Source organism: Daphnia magna, linkage group LG3 (genome assembly GCF_020631705.1).
Source record: "Daphnia magna isolate NIES linkage group LG3, ASM2063170v1.1, whole genome shotgun sequence".
NCBI lineage: Eukaryota > Metazoa > Arthropoda > Branchiopoda > Diplostraca > Daphniidae > Daphnia > Daphnia magna.
In genome coordinates, this window is record NC_059184.1 from 9,979,992 (window position 1) to 10,004,652 (window position 24,661).

The 24,661-nt window shown below is 42.6% G+C and overlaps 1 protein-coding gene and 1 pseudogene across 1 annotated transcript; one reads left to right on the forward strand and one right to left on the reverse strand.

Annotated features, from left to right (window-relative positions):
- Positions 1-1,041: 1,041 nt before the first annotated feature.
- LOC123470500 lies at positions 1,042-2,046 on the reverse strand. Its single transcript, XM_045170803.1, has one exon. It carries the CDS (start codon positions 1,972-1,974, stop codon positions 1,135-1,137), a length of 840 nt encoding a protein of 279 aa, XP_045026738.1. The 5' UTR covers positions 1,975-2,046; the 3' UTR covers positions 1,042-1,134.
- Positions 2,047-11,614: 9,568 nt separating this feature from the next.
- On the forward strand, positions 11,615-13,051 carry LOC123470659 (annotated as a pseudogene).
- The last annotated feature ends 11,610 nt before the right edge of the window (positions 13,052-24,661 follow it).

The window sequence follows — 24,661 nt, forward strand, 5'->3', positions numbered from 1 at the left end:
AGATGAAACTTATCGTCTAGCTGCCAGTTATCGCAGCCATTATTTACGTTTATTGTTTTGTTTTTTTTCTTTTGATTTGGTTTTAAAGTGAGTTGTATTTGTGTTTGTATTTTTAAAATCTATATATATGTTTAAAAAGAATAAACTTTTTAGTGAAAAAAAAATTTGCTGTATTTCATTTCTTTTAGAACCACGAAACAAATTTGACATTAGAACAGAAGTAAGAATATATTATTATTTGATACGTAATATTAATGAATTTCTTACCAATGAAAAAATTTTATTTAGGATTAGTGAAATGTATAAAATTTTTACAGTGTTACTCAGCCAAAGCTTTAAATTTGCATTCAGTGTGTTGGCTGCGTTTTCCATCCACGTTGGGAAGTACACTTTTTAATTAAGAAGGTAATCTATTGTGGCATTGTAAAAAAATTAACGCACTTATCAAACAGGTAACTTATTTCACAAAATTTTAATGTTATAGCCCTGACATCACTATTATTATGGACCCGCTGCTATGCCGTCGGGTATGGGAGAGGGTCGAGGGGGGAGAAAGGAACCCAAGTTACAATCAAGTTACCCTGACGCAATAGCCGCGGGTAGGGACAACGAATGCAGCACATGTCGGGGGTGATCCAATATTTCAAAATGATCCTTTTTCCCATATAACAACTATACTTTTTACAAATAAAAAATCAGAAAGATAAAGACTAGCTCTTTAACCTTTACCTGAAATTCCTCTCTTTCACTAAAGTGTTTAATCAAAACCTGTCAAATAAGACATCTAAAATAAATCTCTTGAACAAATTTACCTTGTTTATGAATCAGTAGAAACATAATTTTCATCTTCGTTTCTTTTCAATTCATCAATTAAATAACTAAAGTGCACTGAACGGAACCAAATACATAAGAAATACGAATGTCATTGCGTTTCAAAACGTTAAACCCGCTGTAAACTTTGTAAATACTTTTTGCGGTGTGTCGTACCGTACTTACAGTTTAAGTTGAGAATTAAATTGACACTAAGAACTGTGTCTGGTCCAACCGTCTATTTGATTTACACTGATAGATTTACAGTCACTTAGTGGGGGGGTAACAATTAAAGGAGGGGAAACAATGGGGGTTTGGGGCCACCTATCGGGGGCCCCTGAGACAATAGTCGCGCAAATGCGCGGGTGCAGTCGTCCGGCGGCCGGATCGGGTTGTCGTCGTCTGTTGGGCGATTACATTCCCAACATACTCCCCACTAGAGCCCGTACCATCTGGCTCGACTTCTCCGACGACGTTGTCCGTCTCTCCGGCGGCCGGTACCACATTTCTGACCGCTGGCTCAATTTCCGGTGTTAGGACAAGTGGAGCTGGATCCTCATCCGGCTCCTGGGTCGGATCCGGATTTTCAATCTCGATGTCCTCATCTCGATCTTCTCTTAGTTCTGTGGGGTGAAGGGACTGAATTGCTCGATTAATGAGGTTCCCGTTGGGAATTTTAAGCATCACGGAACGAATAAGTCCGTCACGGCTAGGTATTAATTCCTTAACTACTCCTATCGGCCACATTAAACGTTTGGAGTTTTCGTCGTGGATTACGACGATTTCTCCTAGGCGGATTTTTCTTCCGGACTTCCCCTTGGAGTGAAAGTTGTCCAGTTGACGTAAATAGTCGTCCACAAATCTGGAGCAGATATCGGCAACGTAATTTCTTCTGAGCTTATCCATTTCTAACAACTTGGTGCTAGTTGAGGTAGGAGCTATTAAATTAGTAGCTGGCTCCGGGTCCGCGCGAGTAGAACGTCGATTGTTGAGGAATTGGTTAGGAGTGATTGGAAGCGGATCATCGGCTCCTTCTCCGATATAGCTGAGCGGGCGTGCGTTAATCACGCTTTCTATCTCAATTAAGCTTGCTTCCAATTCCATGTAGTCCAGACAAGCTCGACCGTTGGAGCGTCGAAGCAGATCCTTGACGCTCCTCACCATTCGTTCCCAGAACCCGCCCCACCAGGGGGCTAGGCTGGCGGAATATATCCAGAGAGTCTTCCTGGCGGCAAGATAATCCTGGACAGTTGGATCGGAGTTGAGTAGTTTTAAATGTCGGTCGACACATCGGAAAGTTTGTGCGTTGTCGGAATACATCACCGATATGGGTCCTTGTCTAGCTGCAAATTTGCGGAGGGCAAATAGAAAGGAGCGTGCGGTCATGTCCGGCATCAGTTCCAGATGAATCGCACGAGTGACAGCACATGTGAAAAGACAAGCATAACTTTTGAGCTGATTAGTCTTCTTAGCTTTAGTCGTTGTCGGTGGGATATCTTGGATTTCGATATCCTCTTCTGTTGGCGTTTCTTCGCCTGCGAGCGGAGCTTCATTTGGAGCGTCTTCTTCTGCGAGAAGCTCCTCAGCTGGCTCTTTATTTGGATCGTCTGTTGAAGTCGGATCCTGGACTGATGTCAGGGCTTTCGCTTTCCTTCTGGATGGGGCTGGTTTGTAAAACAAATGTCCAGCGAAATCCACTCCTGTAATATGGAATGCTTGCGCCTGGCGGAGTCGATTTAACGGAAGTGGGGCTGCTAGTTCTTGGAACGGTGGTGACGTTAGTTTTTGGCATTCAACACAAGCGAACCAAGCGGTTTTAACTTGCTGCCGTCCCTTCACTATCCAGAACTTCTCCTTTAGTTCCGATAGTGTTCCTTTTACTCCTGCATGTAGTAAAGACTCGTGTTTGTCTGTAATTAGAAAGGAGATTACTAAATGTTTTGCAGGAAGCAGAATTGGGGGTTCGATATTTCGATCCCTTAAAGCAAGTGACACTCTTCCCTGTACACGGATGAGTCTGTCTCTTTGGTCCCAGATTGGGAGAAGAGATGCGATTTTCTCTTTGGGTTGGATTGTGTTGTCCTGCTGCAGAGATTCAAATGCCTTGGGGTATCGCTCCCGTTGGAGCTGCCGATAAATAGTCAGCTCCGCTTCATCCAATTCTTCTCTAGATAGTCGGTTAATTTGGATCACCTTTTCGAATACCTTTATTGACTCCATAAATTCTTGTCCAGGGGGTCTTAATATCCCTTGACTCCTTCTTAGGAATCGTGCGATCCATGCCGTTCTTCTTACTAGTCGATTCCAAGTAGATATTCTGTCCAAATTCCATTCAATGGTGGTTGTTGGAGCTGTGATGGCTGCTGTCGTGCTGACCGTCGTACTCCTTGCTTCTGATTCAATTTCAAACTGAATTGTTTGTGGAATTTGGGTGTTGGGGGAATCTGGCCATTCCGATTCATCTTCTTTGAGCCAGATCGGGCCGTTCCACCATAGAGTTGAAGTTACCAGCGTTGGCGCTGGCGCTCCCCGCGAGGCAAGATCGGCCGGATTTTGGAGACCTGGACAGTGTCTCCACCACTCGGGCTGAGAGAACTTTCTTATCGTTTCTACTTGGTTTCGAACGAATGGCTTCCATTTGTTTGGTTCGCCTCTGATCCATCCTAGTGAGACTAAAGAGTCCGACCAGTAAATTGTCCTCCAATGCTGGATTTGCATTGCTGTTTTGACGACTTCACCTAGGCGTACGGCTAAAAGCGAGCTTAGTAATTCTAACCGAGGTAAAGTTACTTTTTTCTTGGGTAGTGGTGCAACTCTGGTCTTGCTCGTTAGTAGGACGACGTACGGTTCTTCGTGTCTCCTTTGAAGTCGTGCGTATGCTACGGCTCCGTACGCTGCTTCTGATGCGTCTCCGAAAACGTGGAGTTCATGGGAGATGATCATTTCTGACAATCCGATCCAGCGTGGAATTTTCAATTGGGTGAAATCGATTAGGCTCGTCATCACCAGCTTCCATGATTTCTGGATTTCGGCTGGAGCAGTTTGGTCCCAACCTATCTCCTTTTCCCAAAGTTTCTGGTAAATAATTTTTAATAGAAGGACAGTAGGTGCTAAAAATCCGATTGGATCGAAAATCCTTGCCGAGATGCTAAGAATTTTCCTTTTTGTGATCTCGGTTCCTACTTCCTCTACTGCTTGAATTATAGCTGTTGGGTCGAATTGAAAGGAGTCGGATCCGGTGTCCCACCGGATTCCTAGCACCTTTTGTTGTCCGTCCAACGCTGGGGAGAGTAGGCCGACGACTTGGTTCGACAGCCCTTTCTCCTTCAAGTGTTGTCTTAGCTCGTCACTGTTCGTTGCCCAGCTTCTCATGTTGAGTTGGGCGTCGCTGAAAATCTCGTCGGTTTCATCGACTCTTTGTTTGGCGATTGTCACGTCGTTCGCTCCGCCAAGGTAGTCGTCTACGTATAGATTCTTTTCCAGCTGCTCTATTGTTTCTGGAAAACGAGATTTTAGTGATTTAAGATGTTTGTTTATGGTTACACGTAGCAGGAAGGGGCTAGGACTAAGGCCGAAGGGCACCCTTTTCCACTTGTAAGCTTTGAGCGGGGATCCAGCTACTGCTGGATCCTTGGGCCATAAAAACCTGATTGCCTCCGCGTCTTCAGGCTGTAGGGCGATGTTGAGAAAGGCTTTTTCAATGTCCGCAATCCAGGCGATCTTACACTTTCGAAATCGCATTAATACCGATAGGAGATCGGGATTAAGGTTCGGTCCGGTCTCCAGCACGTCGTTTAGACTAGGACCAAATTTCGTCTTTGCCGCTCCATCGAAAACGGGTCTTATTTTCGTTGTTGTTTTGTCGACTCTGAAGACCGGATGATGTGGAAGGTAAGTATGGGGCTGGTCGTAGTCCATATTTGCTTCTTCCACGAATTTGCTATCGATCAGTTTTTGGATCTCTTGGTGATAATTCACCAAGTCTCCTGGATTTTTTCTCAATCTGCTTATTGTGCTTTCTACTCTTCCAGTGGCCAACGGTAGGTTTTTCTGGAGTCTCCATTTATCTGTTGACCAAGGTATTGGTGTACAGTATCTTCCGTCTGGCCATCTTGTTATTTTCTCGTCGAAGGAGTCGAAACGATCCTCTGACTCCACTGCTTCAGCGCCTTCTAGGTTCGCAAAATTTTCTATTTTCCAAAAGTGGGAAAGGTCGAAATTGGTTGCCGTTATTTCGTCGTGTTCAACCCGTTTGGTGTCTGTTTCTCCGCAGGATCCGGTTGGTGCATCTGAAAATGATGTTCCTGGTTGTGGATTTTGGAGGCTGGTTTTTCCAGTCTCCTTTCCCGTTGGAGTGCTGATTGACTGGGTTGGACTTTCTTTCCTTTCGATTCGGCTGCTTGTTGCGAATGATGACGTTATCTGCGGCACTGGATAATTAGATGTTAAAATTAGGTGCTGGATTATTTGATTGCCTGTCTTAGAATTAGTTTCTTGTGAGGGACCGGCTATCATTCTTCCCAGCTTCGTTTTGAATGCGCGTAGTCCGCACGGACTCTGAATTGCTGCTTCATTTGACATGATTTGGAACATTTGGTCCATTCCAACCAGAATCCCAATTGGGTCTTCTTCCCCATGTGCCATTTCAAATCTGTCGTCAGCCATTTTTTCGTTTTGGATCCAGAGGCTCCTTGCAAATTCGGATCCTATGTAAGGGCCAGTATCTGCAATGTGGTCTGATTCTAAAGCGATTAATGTAATTTTTGGGGCGCCTTTCCAGGTGCCCCTTACTTGCATTTCAACGGTTTTTGTCATTTCGGGTTGGCTAGCTTCCTTTTTCTTGAACACTCTCGTGCTGATATTTTCTACCGCTACTGTTTTCAATTTGAGTTGTGATGAGAGCGATTTTAGCACCCATGATCGATGACTTCCGTCGTCAGCAAATAAAATTGCTCTAGTTTCGTTGCCGTCTGGTCCATTGACAATCACTGTTGCCGTTTTTAACATTAACTGCCCGAACGTACTTGCGCAGGCTGTAGTGGCCGAGATGGAGTTGCTGGCCACGATGCTTGCCGATTTTGATGGTTTGGAGACTCTGATGTCTCCTTTATCGCAGAGGGCGGAATGGTGTCTCCCTCCACATTTGTTGCAGTTCCGGGGGGATGTGCAATCCTTGACTTCGTGCTTTCCTCCGAAACAATTCACGCATCTTTTTAAATTGTTAATGATTGATTTTCTCTCCGCTAAGTCTTTTGGACATCTTGTCGGCCAATGAATTTGCCCGCAAAATATACAAGGCCTTTCACATTCAATCCAATTAGGTCTAAATTTAACACTTTTAGATGTTAAAGTTGGTTTGAACTGTGGAGCTGGCTTTGATTTAGCGCCAACGGCCAGTTGGGACGCTGTTGCTAGAGGTGGGCTGAAAGGCTTTGGTTGTTTAGAAGCTGGAGATGGTTTTTCCTTTTCTACTCCTCTAATCCTGTTGAATCTTTCGGCTGCATCGATTTGGTCGCCGATGAACTTTATTACTCCTTCAATGTCCGTTGATTTGTTGGACTCTGATTTTGCCCATTCTAGCTGTAAACTTGAAGGAATTAATTTGATTAGTTGAGTACCGAGGAGTCCCCCGAAAGAAGACGTTGGGACTCCTAGTGTCTCCAAGGCACTGATGTGCGATTGGAGATTCAGCTGAAAACTCCTGAGGGCTGGCACATCATTTCCGTCTTTCACTGGCTGCAAGGTATGCAGTTTGTTGAAGTGAGCGTCGATCATAACCTGTTTTTTGCCATATCTTCTTGTTAACTCGTCGATGGCTACCTGGTAGTTAGCATCTGTTAATTCAAGATTATTAACAATTAAGTTAGCTTCGCCTTTCAAATACTCTTTGAGATAGTCAAACTTTTGAACGTTGGTAAGGGTTGAGGAATGAATCGCCGCATTAAACGATTCCCAGAATTGGGTCCATTCTAAAATGTCCCCTTTGAAATGTTTAATTTGCCTTTGTGGCAGCCTCATCGAATGTGTCGATTGGGGCGGAGCTGCTGCGGTTACGTTAACCACTGGCGCTTGAGGCGTAGGTATGGCTGCAATCACTTGTGTGATTATGTCGCGGGTTATGGTTGCCTGATTCATCACTTGTTGTTGGATGAGGGCTAGAATTCGTTTGTCTCTTTCTTCTTCTTTTTCTTCTTGTTTTCTTTCTTCTTCCTCTTTTTCTTTTTTCTTTAACATATTTAGCCATTCCTGACGTTTTAACTTGATGACTGCGTTGGCATTTGATACCTCATCTTGTGTTTGGTACGTGATGTCAGTTTCGGCGTCGTATTCCGCCTGGGCTGCATCCGCTTCATTGAGTTCGTCTTGGATTGCTGTTGAGTACCCTTTGTAGGCTTCGTAGCATCCTTTAAGCTTAGTTTCCAGGACTTCTAGGTTGCTGAGCTCTTCTTGCGTCATCACAGTTTTCAACCCATTGATTAGGTTGATTGTTTTTGTTATGTGGCCCTTAATGGCCGTTCTCGAGCCTTTTGTTGTCGGAGCCATTTTCCTAAGAGAGGTGGCTCCTAAGGGCTTTTGAGATTGAGAGTTTAGAAGGAAGGAGAAAATTTAAATAGTTTTAACCAAGAACCCTTCTTTTTTTTTTTTTTTTTTTTTAGATGGTACCGCTTGTTGCGGTAACACTAGTGTGAAGAGAGAGAAATGGTGTGTTTTTTTTTGCTAGTAGCGCCACATGCGATGGTCACTACACAAGAGAGAGAGAAGACTTTTTTTTTTTTACTAGTAGCGCCACATGCGGTGGTCGCTACACAAGAGAGAGAGAGGAGACTTTTTTTTTTTACTAGTAGCGCCACATGCGGTGGTCACTACACAAGAGAGAGAGAAGACCTCTTTTTTTTTTACTAGTAGCGCCACATGCGGTGGTCGCTACACAAGAGAGAGAGAGGAGACTTTTTTTTTACTAGTAGCGCCACATGCGGTGGTCACTACACAAGAGAGAGAGAAGACTTTTTTTTTTTACTAGTAGCGCCACATGCGGTGGTCACTACACAAGAGAGAGACAAGACTTTTTTTATTTTTTTGAAGTCACCGATTACCCGGGCTCTTTACACTAGAAAAAATTCTTTTTTTTTTTAAAGAAGAATGGACGGCATTTGCAATTTTTTATTTTACCAGATGTATTTAGCAGTCTTCATTTGCTGCCCTCTCCAATGAATACAATGCTGGTATTACCGTTGTTCCCTTCCTCTGGTGTTTCTTCTAGTCCAGCTCGGACCCTGTCGACCGGTGAAGTTGCCACGCAATTGTCTTGTCTGGTCTGCTCTGAGATAAGCTGCTCTCTCCACTGACTGGTTGTATCCGCTCTGGTCCTCTTCTGTGGAGGTATCGTCTTCTTCTGACGAGCCACACGAACTTATCCAGCAAAGTTGTAGTTCGTCTTCCTCCTCAACTGGCCTACAAACTAGCGGCTTGGTTGGACCAGCAGCTATAGCTGCTGGATCCTGGGGCGCGGGTCCTGGTTCTGATGCTGGTGCGGGTACTGGCACGGGCACGAGTTGCGGTGCAGGTACTGGTACGGGCACGGGTTGCGGTGCAGGTACTGGCACTGGCACGGGTTGCGGTGCAGGTACTGGCACTGGCACGGGTTGCGGTGCAGGTACTGGTACTGGCGCGGGTTGCGGTGCAGGTACTGGCACGGGCACGAGTCGCGGTGCAGGTACTGGTACTGGCACGGGTTGCGGTGCAGGTACTGGCACGGGCACGAGTGCAGGGTAACCCACCGGAATTCCTGGAGGCGCGTAGCGGATATCGCCGTAGTATCGTGGGCGGGTCGCTTCTACTAGTTCTTCGACGGTGATGTGTCTACGGGCAATCTCCAAAAATGGTTGTAGACTAGGAGCGAGGGCTCCTGCTGGCAACTGCTCGTCCGGAATACGCTCTCGTGCCGGGGGAGGACGGGGCGGTTCCACCCATGCGGGCAAAAGCCCGTCTCGGCGCAACTGCGCCCTTTTGATTCGCTGACTCTTCTTGCCTATTTTGATTTTTGTTTGGAGACCTTACGGTACTCCTCTATAATTCAGGTGAGAAACAGATAGAGCTTGTTATTATCAATCCCAAATAACAATAGGGCGAGATAGCCAATAATCAGAAGGGGAAAGTTAGTTAGACGTGATAGTGTTTTTTTTTTTGTGAGAGGCGATTACTATCCCAGAAAATAAAGAAAGAGAGAAAGAACGGTGGCTATTAACTGTGTGCTGTAGTGGAAGCCTTAGGCCTACACGTGACTTAAGCGTGGTTAATGGCCGCCCCTCTTTACCTAATTGTTCAAAGAGACTTTTTTTTTTTTCAGGATTGTTACTCCCCTCTTTTGAGGGGCCTTTCTAGCAATGGCCCCAAACAGCTTAGCAATTAAATTTTTGAATGTGATGGATGGGAAGGACACAGTTTTTCACTGGCTTAAATTAACTTTTTAGGATTCGAAGGACCATGTAAACTTTGTAAATACTTTTTGCGGTGTGTCGTACCGTACTTACAGTTTAAGTTGAGAATTAAATTGACACTAAGAACTGTGTCTGGTCCAACCGTCTATTTGATTTACACTGATAGATTTACAGTCACTTAGTGGGGGGGTAACAATTAAAGGAGGGGAAACAATGGGGGTTTGGGGCCACCTATCGGGGGCCCCTGAGACAATAGTCGCGCAAATGCGCGGGTGCAGTCGTCCGGCGGCCGGATCGGGTTGTCGTCGTCTGTTGGGCGATTACATTCCCAACACCCACCCTACATTGGTCCTTATCCGCCAAATGCTTCCGGAGCTCGAAAAAGGATCAGCGCAGTCGAATTCCTCTGCTAGGGAGGTGGAGTTGGGAAAATGTCGACTTCTGGACTTTACATAGAGTGAGCCATCTCTTTATATCTGCCAATACCTGGAAAGGGAAAATAAAAGAGTGATGTCAGGGCTATAACATTGAAATTTTGCAAAATAAGTTACCTGTTTGATGAGTGTGTTAATTTTTAAAATATTATCACAATAGTTTACTTTCTGTACATCCAAGAGTGTAATTTTTATTGTGGATAGAAAACGCAGCCAACACACTGAATGGAAATTTAAAACTTCTAAGACTGAAATCACACATCGACATCGATAAAGTCTTTTTTACCCGACCAAGGTAACATTGTTATTACTTAACTTGTACTAAATGTAGAAACACAAATATACTGAACTGTTCTGTATTCTACTGATTGACATTAGAGCTTACTATGTTTCAAAACGAGGTAAGGCATGTTGCCGTCATTAAATGGTATTATGTATTAAATGGTTTACATAATCTGCAATATTTTATACGAATGCTGTGTTGGATAGCTTAGTGGTATAACATTGGATTTTGTTGATGATGTCAATCGTTCAAATCTAGCAAAAGTAAGACTTTGCTAGTTTTTATTAATAAATTACGTTTATGTAAACTACGTTTAGGTTACTTTTTACCTTACTATTCAAAAATTATTATACTTTAAAAACTAAAGTTTAGTAAAGTGTAGAATTTCTATTTCTTGTCTGACAAACATGTAGTTAAGTAATACTTCACTAAAATTATATTGGTTAAATTATTGCGAGTATTTAACGTAATACTAGTTGATTCGATAATTTCTACGAATGAATCTATTATAATTATTATAAAGATCTATTATTCGTTATTAAATGACATGTTTAGATCGGTTTATACATTGTGTAAAGAATCGTATGATTGTATTATTGGGCAGCTTAGTGGTATAGTACTGGATTACAAAGAATAAGATCTATGTTTTAAATCTAACTGTGGTATAATTGTATAAGTATATGTAGTTGAATTTAGTTTGTTAAGTTAATAATTAAGTAAAATAAAGTAAATTTACTATTTACCTTGCTATTAAGCAATAAATACTTAAAAAATAAAGTTTAGTTATGTATTGTATTTCTATTGTTGTCCGAGGAATAGATAGTTTAGTAATACTTTACTAAACTTCTTAAGTTGAAATTTGGGCTTTTTGGTATGTTTATGTTTTGTATACTTTACTATATTGTTGTATACTTGACCGCTAGAGGTCATGTGGCTAACTCATTGAAGGCCAGTGGACCGAGAGCGAGCGGCCGTCTGCCCTACGTCGAGCTGCTGTCGAGATCACATCTTGTCTAACTAAGTGAATACAATTCAGTGCTCTATACCCACCGAGTTAACTACGATTATCGAACATGGCGCAGTTGGTTTACCCTACCTACGTGCTTCACTCAGTCATAAACTTGTGATTCTCCATATTCGTGTCGGTGCGACATACTCTTTGCTTTTGCTTGGTTGTTCGTCTCGTGTCTGGTGAGTTCCGCCATCTTTTCTTGGTCGGCCCCGTCACCACCTCCCCCCCCCCAAAAAAAACCTTGTTCTATCGCGTGGCACCGCCATATTGGTTATCACGGGTTCGGTGCCTTGGCGCTGTTTTAGCGTGGCATTCTACCACGTTTAGTCTTTGTCCTTTTGCCATCACGTTGTGCTTCTCTGTCTATATAGTTGGTCCCGTCAGCCTACCTGGTCGCGTCTTTCAGACTAGCCGGCCGGTACATTGCGGGCTACTCTGCAACCACATTCTTGTTGGCCGTTTTATTTCTCGCTGTACGTCCTACATAAATCACTTCCACCGATTTTCGGACACCATTTCCCCGTTGGATCGATTACTTTCATCATTCCGACTACATTCCCTCTTGTGTATGACCCACACCTATAACCTGCGGGAGCAAAATTCACACCGACCACCTTGCATTAGGAATCAGGGCGCGATGGCAAGTGTTCAGGACGCTTTGGACGCGGTGGCGGCCGTGGAAAGTCGTATCAATGCTATAGGGGCCGGCTAGACCAATATAACGGCACCACTTGACCCTATCACACTCCAGTAGGCAGTCCTTGTCGGTAGCCCACCTCCAGGACCAAACGCTCAATCAGGCCCACCTACCCCTGGCCCAGCCCCACAGGGCCCGCAGCCTGCTCAACGAAGGCGCTTGGATCCCTCGGCTATGGAAAAACTTAACGGTGACGTGTCAACATTACACCTACGCTCTTGGAGCAATAGGTGGAATGATTATGCAGCCCTCAATCAGCTTCTCTCCTACCCTGTCGGTGAAAAAATGGCGGTCCTACGCATGTGCCTCGATCCTTCTATGCAGCAAGTTGTGGAGGGGGTTCTCAACATACAACATACGAGCAAACGTCGTTCTCGACCGGGTCGCCTTCAAAGAACGTCACCAAAGTCCTGCCGAGACGTTTGGTGACTTTTACATCGGGCTTCGACGGCTCGCGGAATCGGTGGATCTATGCGGTACATGTCTTGATAGCCGCTTGGCAACCCGAATAATAGTGGGGGTCTGCGATTCTGAGACGAAAAAGAAGCTCCTTGCACTCAGCCCATTTCCATCCGCCCAAGAGACGGTTAACCTGTGTAGGAGCGAGGAATCGGCCTGGACAAACGAGAAGGCTCTCAGTAGCTCATCTGGCGTCTCATCGGTGCACAACAAACAAAACGGGAAGCCTTTCACATCCGAATGAAATGCATATGGTCGCTCGCAACATTCTTTCGGCCAAACCTGCCCCACTACCGGGAAGAACTGCCACATCTGTGGCAAAGCCAACCATTTTGCGCCCAAATGTCCAAATAAAGCCAGTGGTACACGCGGCAGCGCTAACGGCACGCGTCAGGAAGGAAGTGGAGGCGGTAACTGAGCGCGGAAGGCAGAGGCGGCACCCCGGGGGCAAGACAGATAGCAGGGCAAGACAGATAGCAGTACCGGGCAGAAGAATCGAATGGCGCGTTTACTCATTGGGAATGTGCAGACGACCCATCGTGAACGCCGCACCCCGCTAATATCATTGGATTTACTAGACGACAATTACATCTTTCTGCAGTCATTCTGGAATGTTACGCCCGACCCCGGCATGGAATTGACCGTTGGCGGCCTGGATTTCCTCTCGGCCATTGGTCTAACGGAACCCGACCTCGCTTTGTCGTCTTTTTCCTCGTTATGGCAGATAAGTCGGTGTCCCTCCTCTCCATCGGCCAAAGGGACATCCGCTTCAGATACGGGAACCAGTCGGCTATCATCATTGTCGTCATATGCCCAGAAATCACCGGCGTCCTACTCAGTTGGCTCGACTGTATCGCTTTGCATATTCTACACAAGGATTACTCGCTTACGATCCAACAAATTCACTTCATGAATTAAATTAAGACTCTTCAAACCCACCTGCCGGCATTCGACACGTCTTTTCTCGCCGACCTAGTCATTCCGCTCTCTCCTTCTGCCGAACAGGTCGCAACCGTCAAGGTGGCCATAGTTGGCCATTTTCACGATGTCTTCGATCAATCCTCGGGTCTACGACGCATGAACGGACCTGACATGACAATCCATCTCGCAGACCACGCAGTGCCATACTATGTATCAGGTGCCCGCCCCATTGCGTACGCAGACCGTCCGGCGGTGAAGCAGCAGCTGGACGACTTGGAGGCGGCCGGCGTCATCTCTCTGGTTTCGGAACCCGCGGATTGGGTTGCCCCTCTTGTTGTCATCCGGAAACCGAACGGTAAATTGCGCATCTGCGTGGACCACACCCGCTTGAACCGGTTCTCATTGCGTCCAACTCACCCAACACGCACACCACGAGATGCAGTTTCAGAAATTGACAGTGATGCAACCTTTTACAGCTGTTTTGATGCGGCCAATGGGTACTATCAAATCCCCATTCATCCAGATAGCCAGCACTTAACGTCTTTCATGACTGTGGGGCCGCTACCACTTTCTACGAGCGTCCATGGGCCTTAGCTGCTCCAGCGACGAATACAATCGTCGAGTAGATTCGGCCTTCTCCGTGTTACCTTACTATTCAGCAATATATATTTAAAAAGTAAAGTTTAGTTAAGTATTGTATTTCTATTGTTGTCCGAGGAATAGATAGTTTAATAATACTTTACTAAACTTCTTAAGTTAAAATTTGGGCTTTTTGGTATGTTTACATTTTGTATACTTTACTATATTGTTGGGCTAGAGGTCGTGTGGCTCACTCATTGAAGGCCAGCGGGCCGAGAGCGAGCGGCAGTCTGCCCTACGTCAAGCTGGTGTTGAGATCACATCTTGTCTAACTAAGTGAATGCAATTCAGTGCTCTCTACCCACCGAGTTAACTACGATTATTGAATATATATTATACTTTTCTATATTATGGTTTACTTCTAGACTATAGTATGTTTTGCTTTGTTGTACTATGATATATTTTACTATGCTATACTTCGCTGTACTATTCTGCACTATACTATACTATACTTTTTTTTTGATAAAGTATATTTTATTGAACTAAGGTAAAATTTTAATTAAGTGTAGCATGGGATAGCTCAGTGGTACAGAACTGGGTTGCTTTGCATTAGTTTTATGGTTCAAATCTAGTAACGGTTAGATATTCTTAGGTTATGTATTTAAGTTACGTTTTTATAAAGTAATGTTACTTTTTTCCTTACTATTCAACAATATTTTAATTTAAAAAGTAAAGTAAAATTAATTATACTATTTTACTATCTAATCTGAAAAAAGCGTAGTTAAGTAATACTTTACTAAACTCATTTATTATAAATTGGATTCTGTTTTTTACGTAATATTAGTATTGATTTCATCATGTCTACGAACGGATCTATTATTCTTAGCCCTTAATAATGATGAAAGAATATGCAGTTTTGGGTAGCTGAGTGGTATAGCGCAGTACTGCTAAATATAAGACTGTTGGTTTGAATCAAGCTGTGGTAAGAATGTGTTAGTCTATGTAGATCAATTACGTTTAAATAAGGTACAGTTATTAATTTTCTAAAAATTCTCATCGTCTATTTGTTTTATATTTAAACAATTTTATTTGTAATTTAGTAGCATGCACTTATTGCTTATAAACATTTTACATGCCATTCAAAAATAATACATGCAACTGTGGAGAATTTCAAATTGCAGACGAAAAATCTTGATCATTGTAATTCTTTCGGTTGTGACGTGTCGTGTGTAGCGATCGGCCCTGATTAGCCAAAATCGGGTTAACCGCCCTGCCTCGAAAAAGGGCAATCGGGGATGAATCGGGGTGCCATTTCGTCAGCCGGGGTGGGGTGGCTGCACAAATCGAGGTTAACCCGCTGATGCCTACGCCTTTTTCAAAAATAGCGCCTGAATTCAAACTACGAAGTTGGGTCAGGTTTTTATCGGGGCCACCAGGGTGAACTCCCCGATTTTCATCATAATAATCAATTTCGACTTGATCGATTATTTTTTACGTCGATCAATCGATTGCAATCGGGGTTGCATCCCTGATAAGGCGTTTAATTATCTATTGTTTAATGTTTAATTATCTTAGTTAGAAAAATAGCGTTTTTCTAAATGTTTGTATGCCTCAACATTGTGTTTTACAACAAAATTTTATTTATTACTTTTTTTTCTTACCCACCAAAAACCCCTATTTTGACTCACTTTGCTTGAGCATCAAAAACGAGGTTTTCTGGACGCTCCATGTGAACCATTTTAATCGACCAACCCGATTAAAAGGCTTTAGCTCCGGGTTTTTTACCCGCAGTCTCAGCCCCACGTTGGCAGCATTCTGCCTGGGGGTTGGCGTAAGTGGCCATGGTTTAGTCCTACACTCATACTCTATTTAGTGACTGGGTTTTTATATGGATCCTAATCTTTTTGTCGTTTCAGACAAAAATTCAGAGGGGGCCTGGAAACGCCGACCTGATTGCCGCTAGAAAGTGGACGCTCCGTCTCGAAGTGGCTTTAGCCGCCATTAACGGCCCCCAACAACAACCACAACAACTGGAGTACTACTTGGAGGACCGGCGTAACTCTTACCGCCACCGAAACAGCAGCAACAGACGACGTGGACCTGGACCTGGACACACTGATTCTCCTTCCATCATCAGAGACCAGGAACAGTACTAGCCAGCAGCCTACACGAGATAGACCATCAACGGCTTGGGTACCACCAGCAGGCACCCCTCAACAGGCATCAGATCAAACGAGACCAGTAGCCGGCCCTTCTTAATCTCCTCCTCAAATACCTCCACCACCCCCTCCACCACCTCCTGTCGTTATCCACCCTAAAATCAATTATTGATGTCCCACTACCGGAGGTACCCCAACCTTGCCTTGAGGAATTGGATATTTGATTGGTTCTGGTTAAAAAACGAGTTGACCCATATGTAAAGGTTTCTAGATTTTGTATTTTCCAATAGACAACTCTGAATAAGATGTTACAACCATGCACTTATATACCGAAGATTGAAGGTTAAGAAGGAAGGGGTTTACAATAACGCTTACTTTTATCATAAACAGTTAGCCTCAGGGAAGGTTGCATTCGTGACGACCTTCTTGCTGGGTGGGGTTGCTTTTGCTGGAAGGGGTGCTACGGTCTATTACATTCCTTCCCCCCCTTCGACAAGAAGAAATTGGTCCTCCAATTTTTCCTCTCTCTCATCCGATTTTCTTCTTCTCGTTACTTCTTTCCGGCATGTGGCGTGACAATAGTTAGATGAAAACTTGTTTTTACCTGTCACCAGCTTGACCTATTTTCTTTCCTTCACCATTTTCTTTGTTTGTTCGGCTATGTGTATATAGTTGGAGACACCAAATACAAGATATGTTTCCTTTATCGTTATTCATTGCCTTTAGGCTAATAAAAGTTGTTAGTTAATAAATGATTGTCTACGTTCCCTTTTTAAAGGAATGCTACGACAGATTTAAAATTTTTTCTGCTTTCTTTCTCTTTTCTTCTTTTAGTTTTTTCTTGACGCTCTTTTACGTCTGTCCTTCGTTTTTCTTTCTTCGTTCGTTTTTGTGTTTGCTTGTTTTGTGTCGGCATTCGAAAGAGATAAAAAAACAAAAAACATAATGGAAAAAGATTCATTTCAATTCTTGCTACGCCAACGTGGTAATTTTGATGACGTGCTGGGATTAATGGGCGCGTTGTTGTTTTCACCACCGTTCCGTTTTTACACTCGATTTCAACCCGAGGATAAAGAGTTGATAGTGCAATTATAATTGTTTTCCATACTCAATAACCCATTTGCTCCTTCCTCAGCTTGTGCTTTTGGCTTTCGACGAGTCTGGATTGGTGTTTACTATAACGTGTGAGTTGGTTTTCCCTTCTTTTTTTTTTATTGTTGGCAGTTTTTATCAATGTTTTTCCTTATTTGTTTTAAGCCTCGGTATCCTGGCTATGCGAGATACCGAGATCTTTATCCTCAACATCCCGCTAGGCTCTTATGGTGGCTTGAATAAGGTGAGGATATTTTTTATCCTACTTTACGGTCTGCTGTTTTTCTACCCGAATGTATTCTGTAAGATTTTGAAGGGTACTTCTAGGATGATGATGGAAATTCAATTTTGTTTCTGTAGTGTCTTCATTGTAGGGTTTTGCAGTGTTTCGTAATAAACTTTTGTTTGATCTTTAATTTTTTTTGTTTTTAAATTAGTTAATTGGAATTTGATTCGCTGTTAGAAGCTTTTCTCTTGCGGCTTCTTATATAGTCCCAATCTTCGAACACGGTTCTCCTTTGTCTGTCAGACGTGTAATCCCGCGGGGTATTCCCTTTGACGTCAGTTATCTCTGTATTTGCTCCGTGTTCCAATAAAATATTTATTATGTTAATTTGACTATACATTGTGGCTAGGCGTAGGGCCGTTTAGTTCCCTGGTTTAGTCGTCTGATTGATGTAGATGTGGATTTTTCTTTCGAATGCTGCCCTAGCGAGACTGTCATTTCTATGTTTTGCAGCATAATGTAGGACGGTGCTGTTGCCCTTTCCCATTTGTGCTAGGTTTATGCTTATCCACAAATAGTTAGCCAAATCTTCATGCCTGTAGGCGATGGCGACCATTAGTGGTGTTTCTCCAAGGCTATTATACGCTTCAAACTTGTATTTGTGATATCGCAATATCCAGATTAAGAGGTTGTTGTTTTCTGCTGCCGCTCTATGTGCAATGGTCTGGCCATCCTCTTCTATGTCTGGGTCAGCTCCGTAGTCCAACAGTAAATCTGTTATGTCGAGTTTTCCCGCTTTCACGATTGTATGAAGTAGTGTTTTGCCGTTAAATTTCTGGTTTAGAAATTCTGCCTTTGGGTGGTAATTCCATGCAGCGGGACCCAATTTCTTGATGATACATCTTCTTAATTATTTCTTCCCTTGGAGCGTCTATCATTTCTAAGAAAATTTCTTGATCACGTAGTCGTGTGATGGCCTGTGTTCATTTACGAATGGCATCTGCTCTTGCTGCGGATAAAGTAGGGTGCGTTTTCGTTGTACAGTTACTACAGTTAGGTAGTGTGGTTTTTTGTGTTGCATTTTGATCGAATTTGAACGTTGGTGGATAAAAACCATAGTCTCCTAAAAGTCCATCTCGTTGTGTTTCACTTTCTGTTTCAATATCACTTTCGATCTCTATGTAGTTTATTTCTGGTTGCCTTTCAACATCGCCTGCTTCACCACGTTTTACTGCGTCTTCACTGTCGCCCCTGGTGGCGCAAGCGAGAATCATAATTTTCTGTGTAAAATATTAGAGCGTAACAACTTTGGGGTATAGGGAAGCATTTTTTTAGTTCAAATAATTCAAAAACATGTACTATGTTCTAATAGAGCAAAGAAAAATGCGTCGTTCGGCATAAACAAATTAATTTAAGGATGTTTTGAAGTATTGAATTTAAATTTTTAGAAACGCCGGTATTACCATGGAATTTATGGGGGGAAAAGTGGTGTACCTAATCATGTGAACGATACTTTAGCGCCCTGGGTGTAACTCCTAAAATTTTTTCATGTCAACTATGAAAAGATGATGAATTCAGTTAAAAGATAACTTTTAGAGCACTTTGTTTTCTGATAGAGGAAAAAAGAAAAAAAATTTGACCTTATAAGTAACAAGATATTCAAGTTTTCCTAAGACCGGTAGCGTTATAAGAATGCACAAAAAACGGGGGTGTACCTAATCGTTTGGTGGGTACTGTACATCGTGAATTTCTTTTGCAAGTTTTTTTTCGTGTTCCGTTTCTATACTTATTTGATATTGCTCATGCATTTTTGAAATTTCGAATTTGATCTTGCCATTGAATTCATCTACATTTTCGGGTAGACCGCTTTCTGTTTCTCCTTTTATTGGTACCTCCGGTATCTATTCTAGTGTTAAAGATGCAGCCTCGGGTATTTCTTGCTTAGCTGTTTGTTCAGTTTCATCAATAATTTCTATTATTGCATCTTCCGTAATGGTGTGATCTTTCGTGACTGGAGGACTTTTTTTCAGTTGTTGTCTGATGTGTTGTTGATTGGCTTATTAATTCAATTGTTGTTGTTGTTGCCTTAGTTGTTGTTGATGATATTGTAGTGGACGTGGTTTCAGTTGTAGTTGAGGGCAATGTAGGTCCAGTATTTGTAGTTGTAGGCCTAGTGGTTGTAATTGTTGGCTTAGTAGTTGTAGTCAAGGCGTGGTAGTTGTAGTCGTAGGCGTGGTAGTTGTAGTCGTAGGCTTAGTTGTTGTAGTTGTAGGCTTAGTAGTTGTAGTCGTAGGCTTTGTAGTTGTTATAGGCTAGTTGTCGGTGGTGTGCTTTTAACGGTTGTTTTTATGGCTGTTGTCGCTATTGTTGTTTTAATTATTGTTGTGCTCAATTTTGTAGTAGGTTTCGCTGTCATCGTGGTGCTTGAAGTAGACGAAATAGATTTTTGTGTGGTGGGCGTAGTTAAGTTTTCGTTGTTTGCATGACTTTCTCTTTTAAGAAGAGGTGGCATAGGTGGGAGTTGTTTTCCGTCCAATGATTGTTGAGTGTGAAGCGCTATAACGTCTGCTGCCGTTGGCGCATTCCTGTAGAATAAGCATCGTTGTGCTTTGACGCAAGCATTAGCGTTGAACGGTCTTATGGTGAAATCAGACGTATATTCGAAGGCTTGACCCTTATTGGTTACTTTGCTGCAGTTTCCTACGGATACTTATGATTGCACTAGGGGATCGTTGCTTGTGATGAATGTTTTCAGTTTCTCTTGACATTTTGTCCAATCTGTGTCACAATTCTCCACAGTAAGTTGTTCGTTCGTGATTCGTCGAAGTTCGGGATGTGTGACACATTTTTCATTTGGATATTGTCCATTTTCAACAACCCCCAGGTGATCATGTCCCAGATGATATTTTCACTGCCATGATTTGTTTTCCGGATACCTCCAAATATGGAGGAGTTGATTGTGGTTGTAACCACTTTTCGTTGTTCCAATCGAACTTCTTGTATGTCTTCCAGTGTTGCGTCAAGGTAATTTTCTACTATATCCGGGTTGGTGTTAATTGTTTGAAAAATCCATTGTTGATTTTTTTCATGTTTTCCTCTGCAGCACATTGTTCCAATTTTAACGATCGGTCGATTCCTAAGGTAAGACACTTTTGTGATTCTTGAGAGATTAAATAACTGTTTTCTTGTTTCAATATCCATCTAGTTGATTGTTCTGAACAGGTCGCAACGAATATGCGATCTCCTTCCATTTCCGTGATGCCGATGTTGCTATTTTGTATACGTATCGTTTGGTCGACGATGTATTCGAATTCTGACCTTGATGGTAGAGGATCATCTTTTGAAAGTTGGTTGTGGGCTATTATTGAGTTGCTGCTTCCTGGTCCGTAAGCAATATAGATAGTTAAATTCTTCTGTACTAGTTTCCCTTCTTCTTCGATAACTGCCATTTTTCGGTGTGCCAATCTTATAGTTCCCAGGCGTAGGAGATGCTGTATAGTCGAGTCCCAAGTTGTTAATCTTCTAATGGGCTGTTCAATAGAAATTGGACATCTTGAAGAGTCCAACGTCTTATCCTAGACTTATACATTCTCTGTAATGGTTGCATACTGAAGTATCCATATCGGTATTTTAAAGGCATGTAGTTAGCGTGGTTTTTAAAATCTCATATAAAATTTTTTTTCTTCTCTGTAGGAAACGTCAAGTACGTCAGAGGGATTCCAACCACTTTGTGTCCTATTGGTACGATGTCCTTATCTGGTTTGTTAAGAAACGACATTTCAATCTGTCGGCTTGTGTCGTAGAGACGGCTGGTGTTATCTGACTCCGGTATTCGGGGAATGTCCAGGTATTCTTTTCCTTTTAGTAATGTTTGGGTGTATGAATTGTTAGTTGTTCTTTCTCCCCACACGATCGTATTTTGATTTTGGATGAATTTTCCTTTCTGTTGTGTGGTATTTAGCAGTCCGAAAGGGCTTTCAATTGGGCGATCTGGTTTTTCCTGTCGTAGCGTGATCTGTTCCGCCATACAGTTGAGGGTTTGGTATTCCTTGATGGCTTACCATTTACCTTATCCTGTAGGGGTGGCTGTGAAACTGAGTCCCGTCGGTCCGACTTGCATGTTATTGTCACCACATTTTTTATCGTTGACCATCCGCCAGCATTCCAGAGGGGTTATTAATATTGTTTCTTGTGAGTATACTGTATCGAAGGATCCGATCCAGAACGATCCGGTTATTTTCTTTGTTTTAGTTCACTGTCTACATGTCCATCCTTTCCAAGTGGCTGCTGGTTTTTGTTTAGTCACCAATGTGTAAGCAGTTGGTATCCTTGGTAAGTGTTGTGTTTCAGGTTTTTCGTTGTCACCGTAGTAAGGCAATTTGAAGTCCAGGATTCATCGAATTAGTAGTCTGGTCCTTGATATCGTCTTCGTAAGTTGTATCGGTGGTTCGTTATAGGAACGTTTTGGACTTGGTTACGGTAAAGGTTGGGTATTGTGTGGTTTGTTTGTTCTTTTGGTTCTTTTTCGTTCCTGCTTGGTTTAATGTTCATCTTCACTGGATGTACCAGCTGCTGTTTCCTTGGTCGGGCTGGTCGGCGTTGGTGAATTGTTGGTCGTCGTTTGGCTTCAACATTTTCTGGTAGGTTTTATAGTATTTATTCTTCCTCAGTTGTTTCTTGTTTCTTGAGATGTAAAGTTTGAGACGGTTGGTGTGTACCACGGATTCCAGTTTCTTGTTTTTAGTGTGCTTGATTTCGTAATTGATATCAGAGAAACTTCGAGAAATTTGAAATGGTCTGTTCCATCGATTTATGAATTTCCCTGCTGCTGGGGACGCCTTCAGTAATACGTAGTCACCTATGTTGTATTTAGTAATTTTCGTGGTTACGTCGAAGTATTTTTTCTGTAATGTTTGGGATTTGAAGAGATGTTCTCTTGCCAGTTTTTGAGCTTTTTCCCACTGCTTTGATTACACCTTACTGGTATCCTCATAGGTCTCGTATCTTCTGTTAAACTTGATATCCTTGGGCATTATTAGTTCTCGTCCGAAGAATATAAAGAATGGTGTTTCGTGAGTTGAAGCTTGTTTTGCTGTGTTGTAGGCAAAAGTAACGAACGGAAGGTATTTGTCCCAGTTAGCAGGTTGGTCTGAGACATAACAAGCTAGCATGTCACAGAGAGTTCGATTGAACCTCTCAACCAATCCATTGGTTTGTGGATGATAGGCCGTAGTCATTATTTACTGGATTTTGAACAGCTTACACACCTCTTGTATCAGGCTGGATAGAAAGTTAGTACCCTTGATCTGTTAGATCTACTTCTGGAGATCCATATTTAGTAAAAATTTTATTAACTAAAACCTTCGCAATTGTTTTGGCAGTTTGATTTCTCATTGGAACTGTAAAAACAAACCTACTGGCATAATCTGAAATCTCTAATATATACCTGTATCCCTTAGCGCTTTCTTGAACTGGGAACACTATATCCATTGCAATCCTTTCCCATAATCCTTCAACTAAAGGTAAAGGGTACAATGGTGCTTTACTTCCACCTACCGCTTTTCTTGTATTACACATCAAACAACTTTTAACGTATTATATTACGGCGGTACGCATGCATGACCATGTATACTGTCTTTGAAGTCTAGCCAACGTTTTTCCTACTCCTAAAGGTCCTGCCAATATGTGATCGTGATTTTCCTTTAAAATTTGTGGCACTAGTCTTACTGGCATTACAGTTCTTCCTCTGATATCTGCTAATAATCCCTTTTCGTATATTTTAGATTTATTTTTATCGTCCTTACTTGGATTGGCCTTTGCCATTTCTTGTAATATTGCTCGGCAATACTCGTCTTTGTGTTGGAGTTCGATCCATTTTTCCGTGTCCTTGGACTGATTACTTTCCATTTCGAAAATTACTTGTTTTTTTTTCTAGTTTCTACATTTCGCTTCTACATTTTTGTCTTTTACTTCTGATTTATCTTTTGTACCTGTTGACCTTGTTTCTACTTTTGATAAGGGCACTATTGGTGTGCGACTAAGAGTGTTAGCATTTTGGTGTGACTTTCCTGGCCAGTACCCAATAGTGATATCGAATTCCTGGATTTTAAGAGCCCATCGATTCTAATTATTTAAATGTTGTTTCGCACCGCTATCTCCCGATAGTTACCCGGGTTGCAGGTAGTTACCGGTGCTTTCTGGCAGCGCGTCTCGGATGAAGATTTATCTCCTTCGTTCTCCGTATAACGGTTTGCTTGCTTATGTTAACGGAGGCAGTGTCTGCATTGGAAAAATATACTTCAAAAATGTTCAATTAAATAACCATCATGGTTACGACTTGATAGCGGTGCGATACAACATTTGGTATCTGGTATCGCACCACTATCTCCCTATAGTTACCCGGGTTGCAGGCAATCGGGGCAGAGCCGAAGTTGCAACCGATTTATACTAAACAATTACCTGCAATTTCACCAGCTGTTGTGATTGGCTTGTTAGTAACAGCAGCAAAGAGACGCTGATCTTCCCGTGCTGTGTTTTTTTTTTGCCTTCCTGATCCCTCCTTACGTTTAAGGTCTTCGGTTTCAGAAAACGATTTTTCCAGAGCACCACGGTAGCCCTGCTGCAACCTAATTTGATTTATTAAGTGCCCGGCTAGGCCTAATGAAACCACCGAACCTCGTTCCGCAACACTTAATGTTTTTGCGCTATTTTCGCGAAACATTTTATTGAACTGAATCAGCCTTACAAGCCAACCCCCGCTTTTATATCAATTAGTAGCATAAGAACAAAGATTAGAAAAAACGACGCGCATGCCACTATTCATTAAATGAGTTACCATAGAGACGAGACTTACCATCCCTAAGTCTGTGTCTCGTAGTGTAGTTGAAAAAAAATTTGCAGTAGTTTGCAAAAATTATTTGCTATGCCTAACGGCAAGTTGCCCTACCCTCCCGCTCTTAGATAAATTTCAAAAGACAAAAATTATGAAACTAAGAGCGGGAGGGTAGGGCAACTTGCATGTCTCGTTTTCATGACAATTTTTACTTTTGTCCTCCCGCATTTTATCTGACCCCAATATTCGGCCAAAAACTCCATGTAATTTTACCACACGCTAGTAGATGGCATTTTTTTAAAAGGGGGGTAGTCGGATTTTTTTGGAACATACTGTACGTGTGTGTGTGTGTGTGTTCGGGTCATTGCCGATGGGCAGACAAGTCTGAACTTGTCTGACCTTGGCTAAACTAATACCATTTGGTTTTGCTGATAGGTTACCCTCCCTTACACTTCCTCCACCCTATTTACACCTAAAACTAATTCTTCACGTTAGCGCCCTTCTTTTGTTTTTCCCATTTTTATGCATTTCCGCCGTAGTCGAAGACGGAGGGAGATGCTGCAACGAGGTCAGTCTCAATCGTTTACGTCGTGGCTGCAGTCGCAACCTGTTGTTCCCGTTTTCTTGGTTCGTTACCTCGTGTTCATGTTTAATACATCGCAGCTTGGCCCTTTTGGCAACTGAGTTAGCCACATTTTCGTCTTGTTTATTTCAGTGGT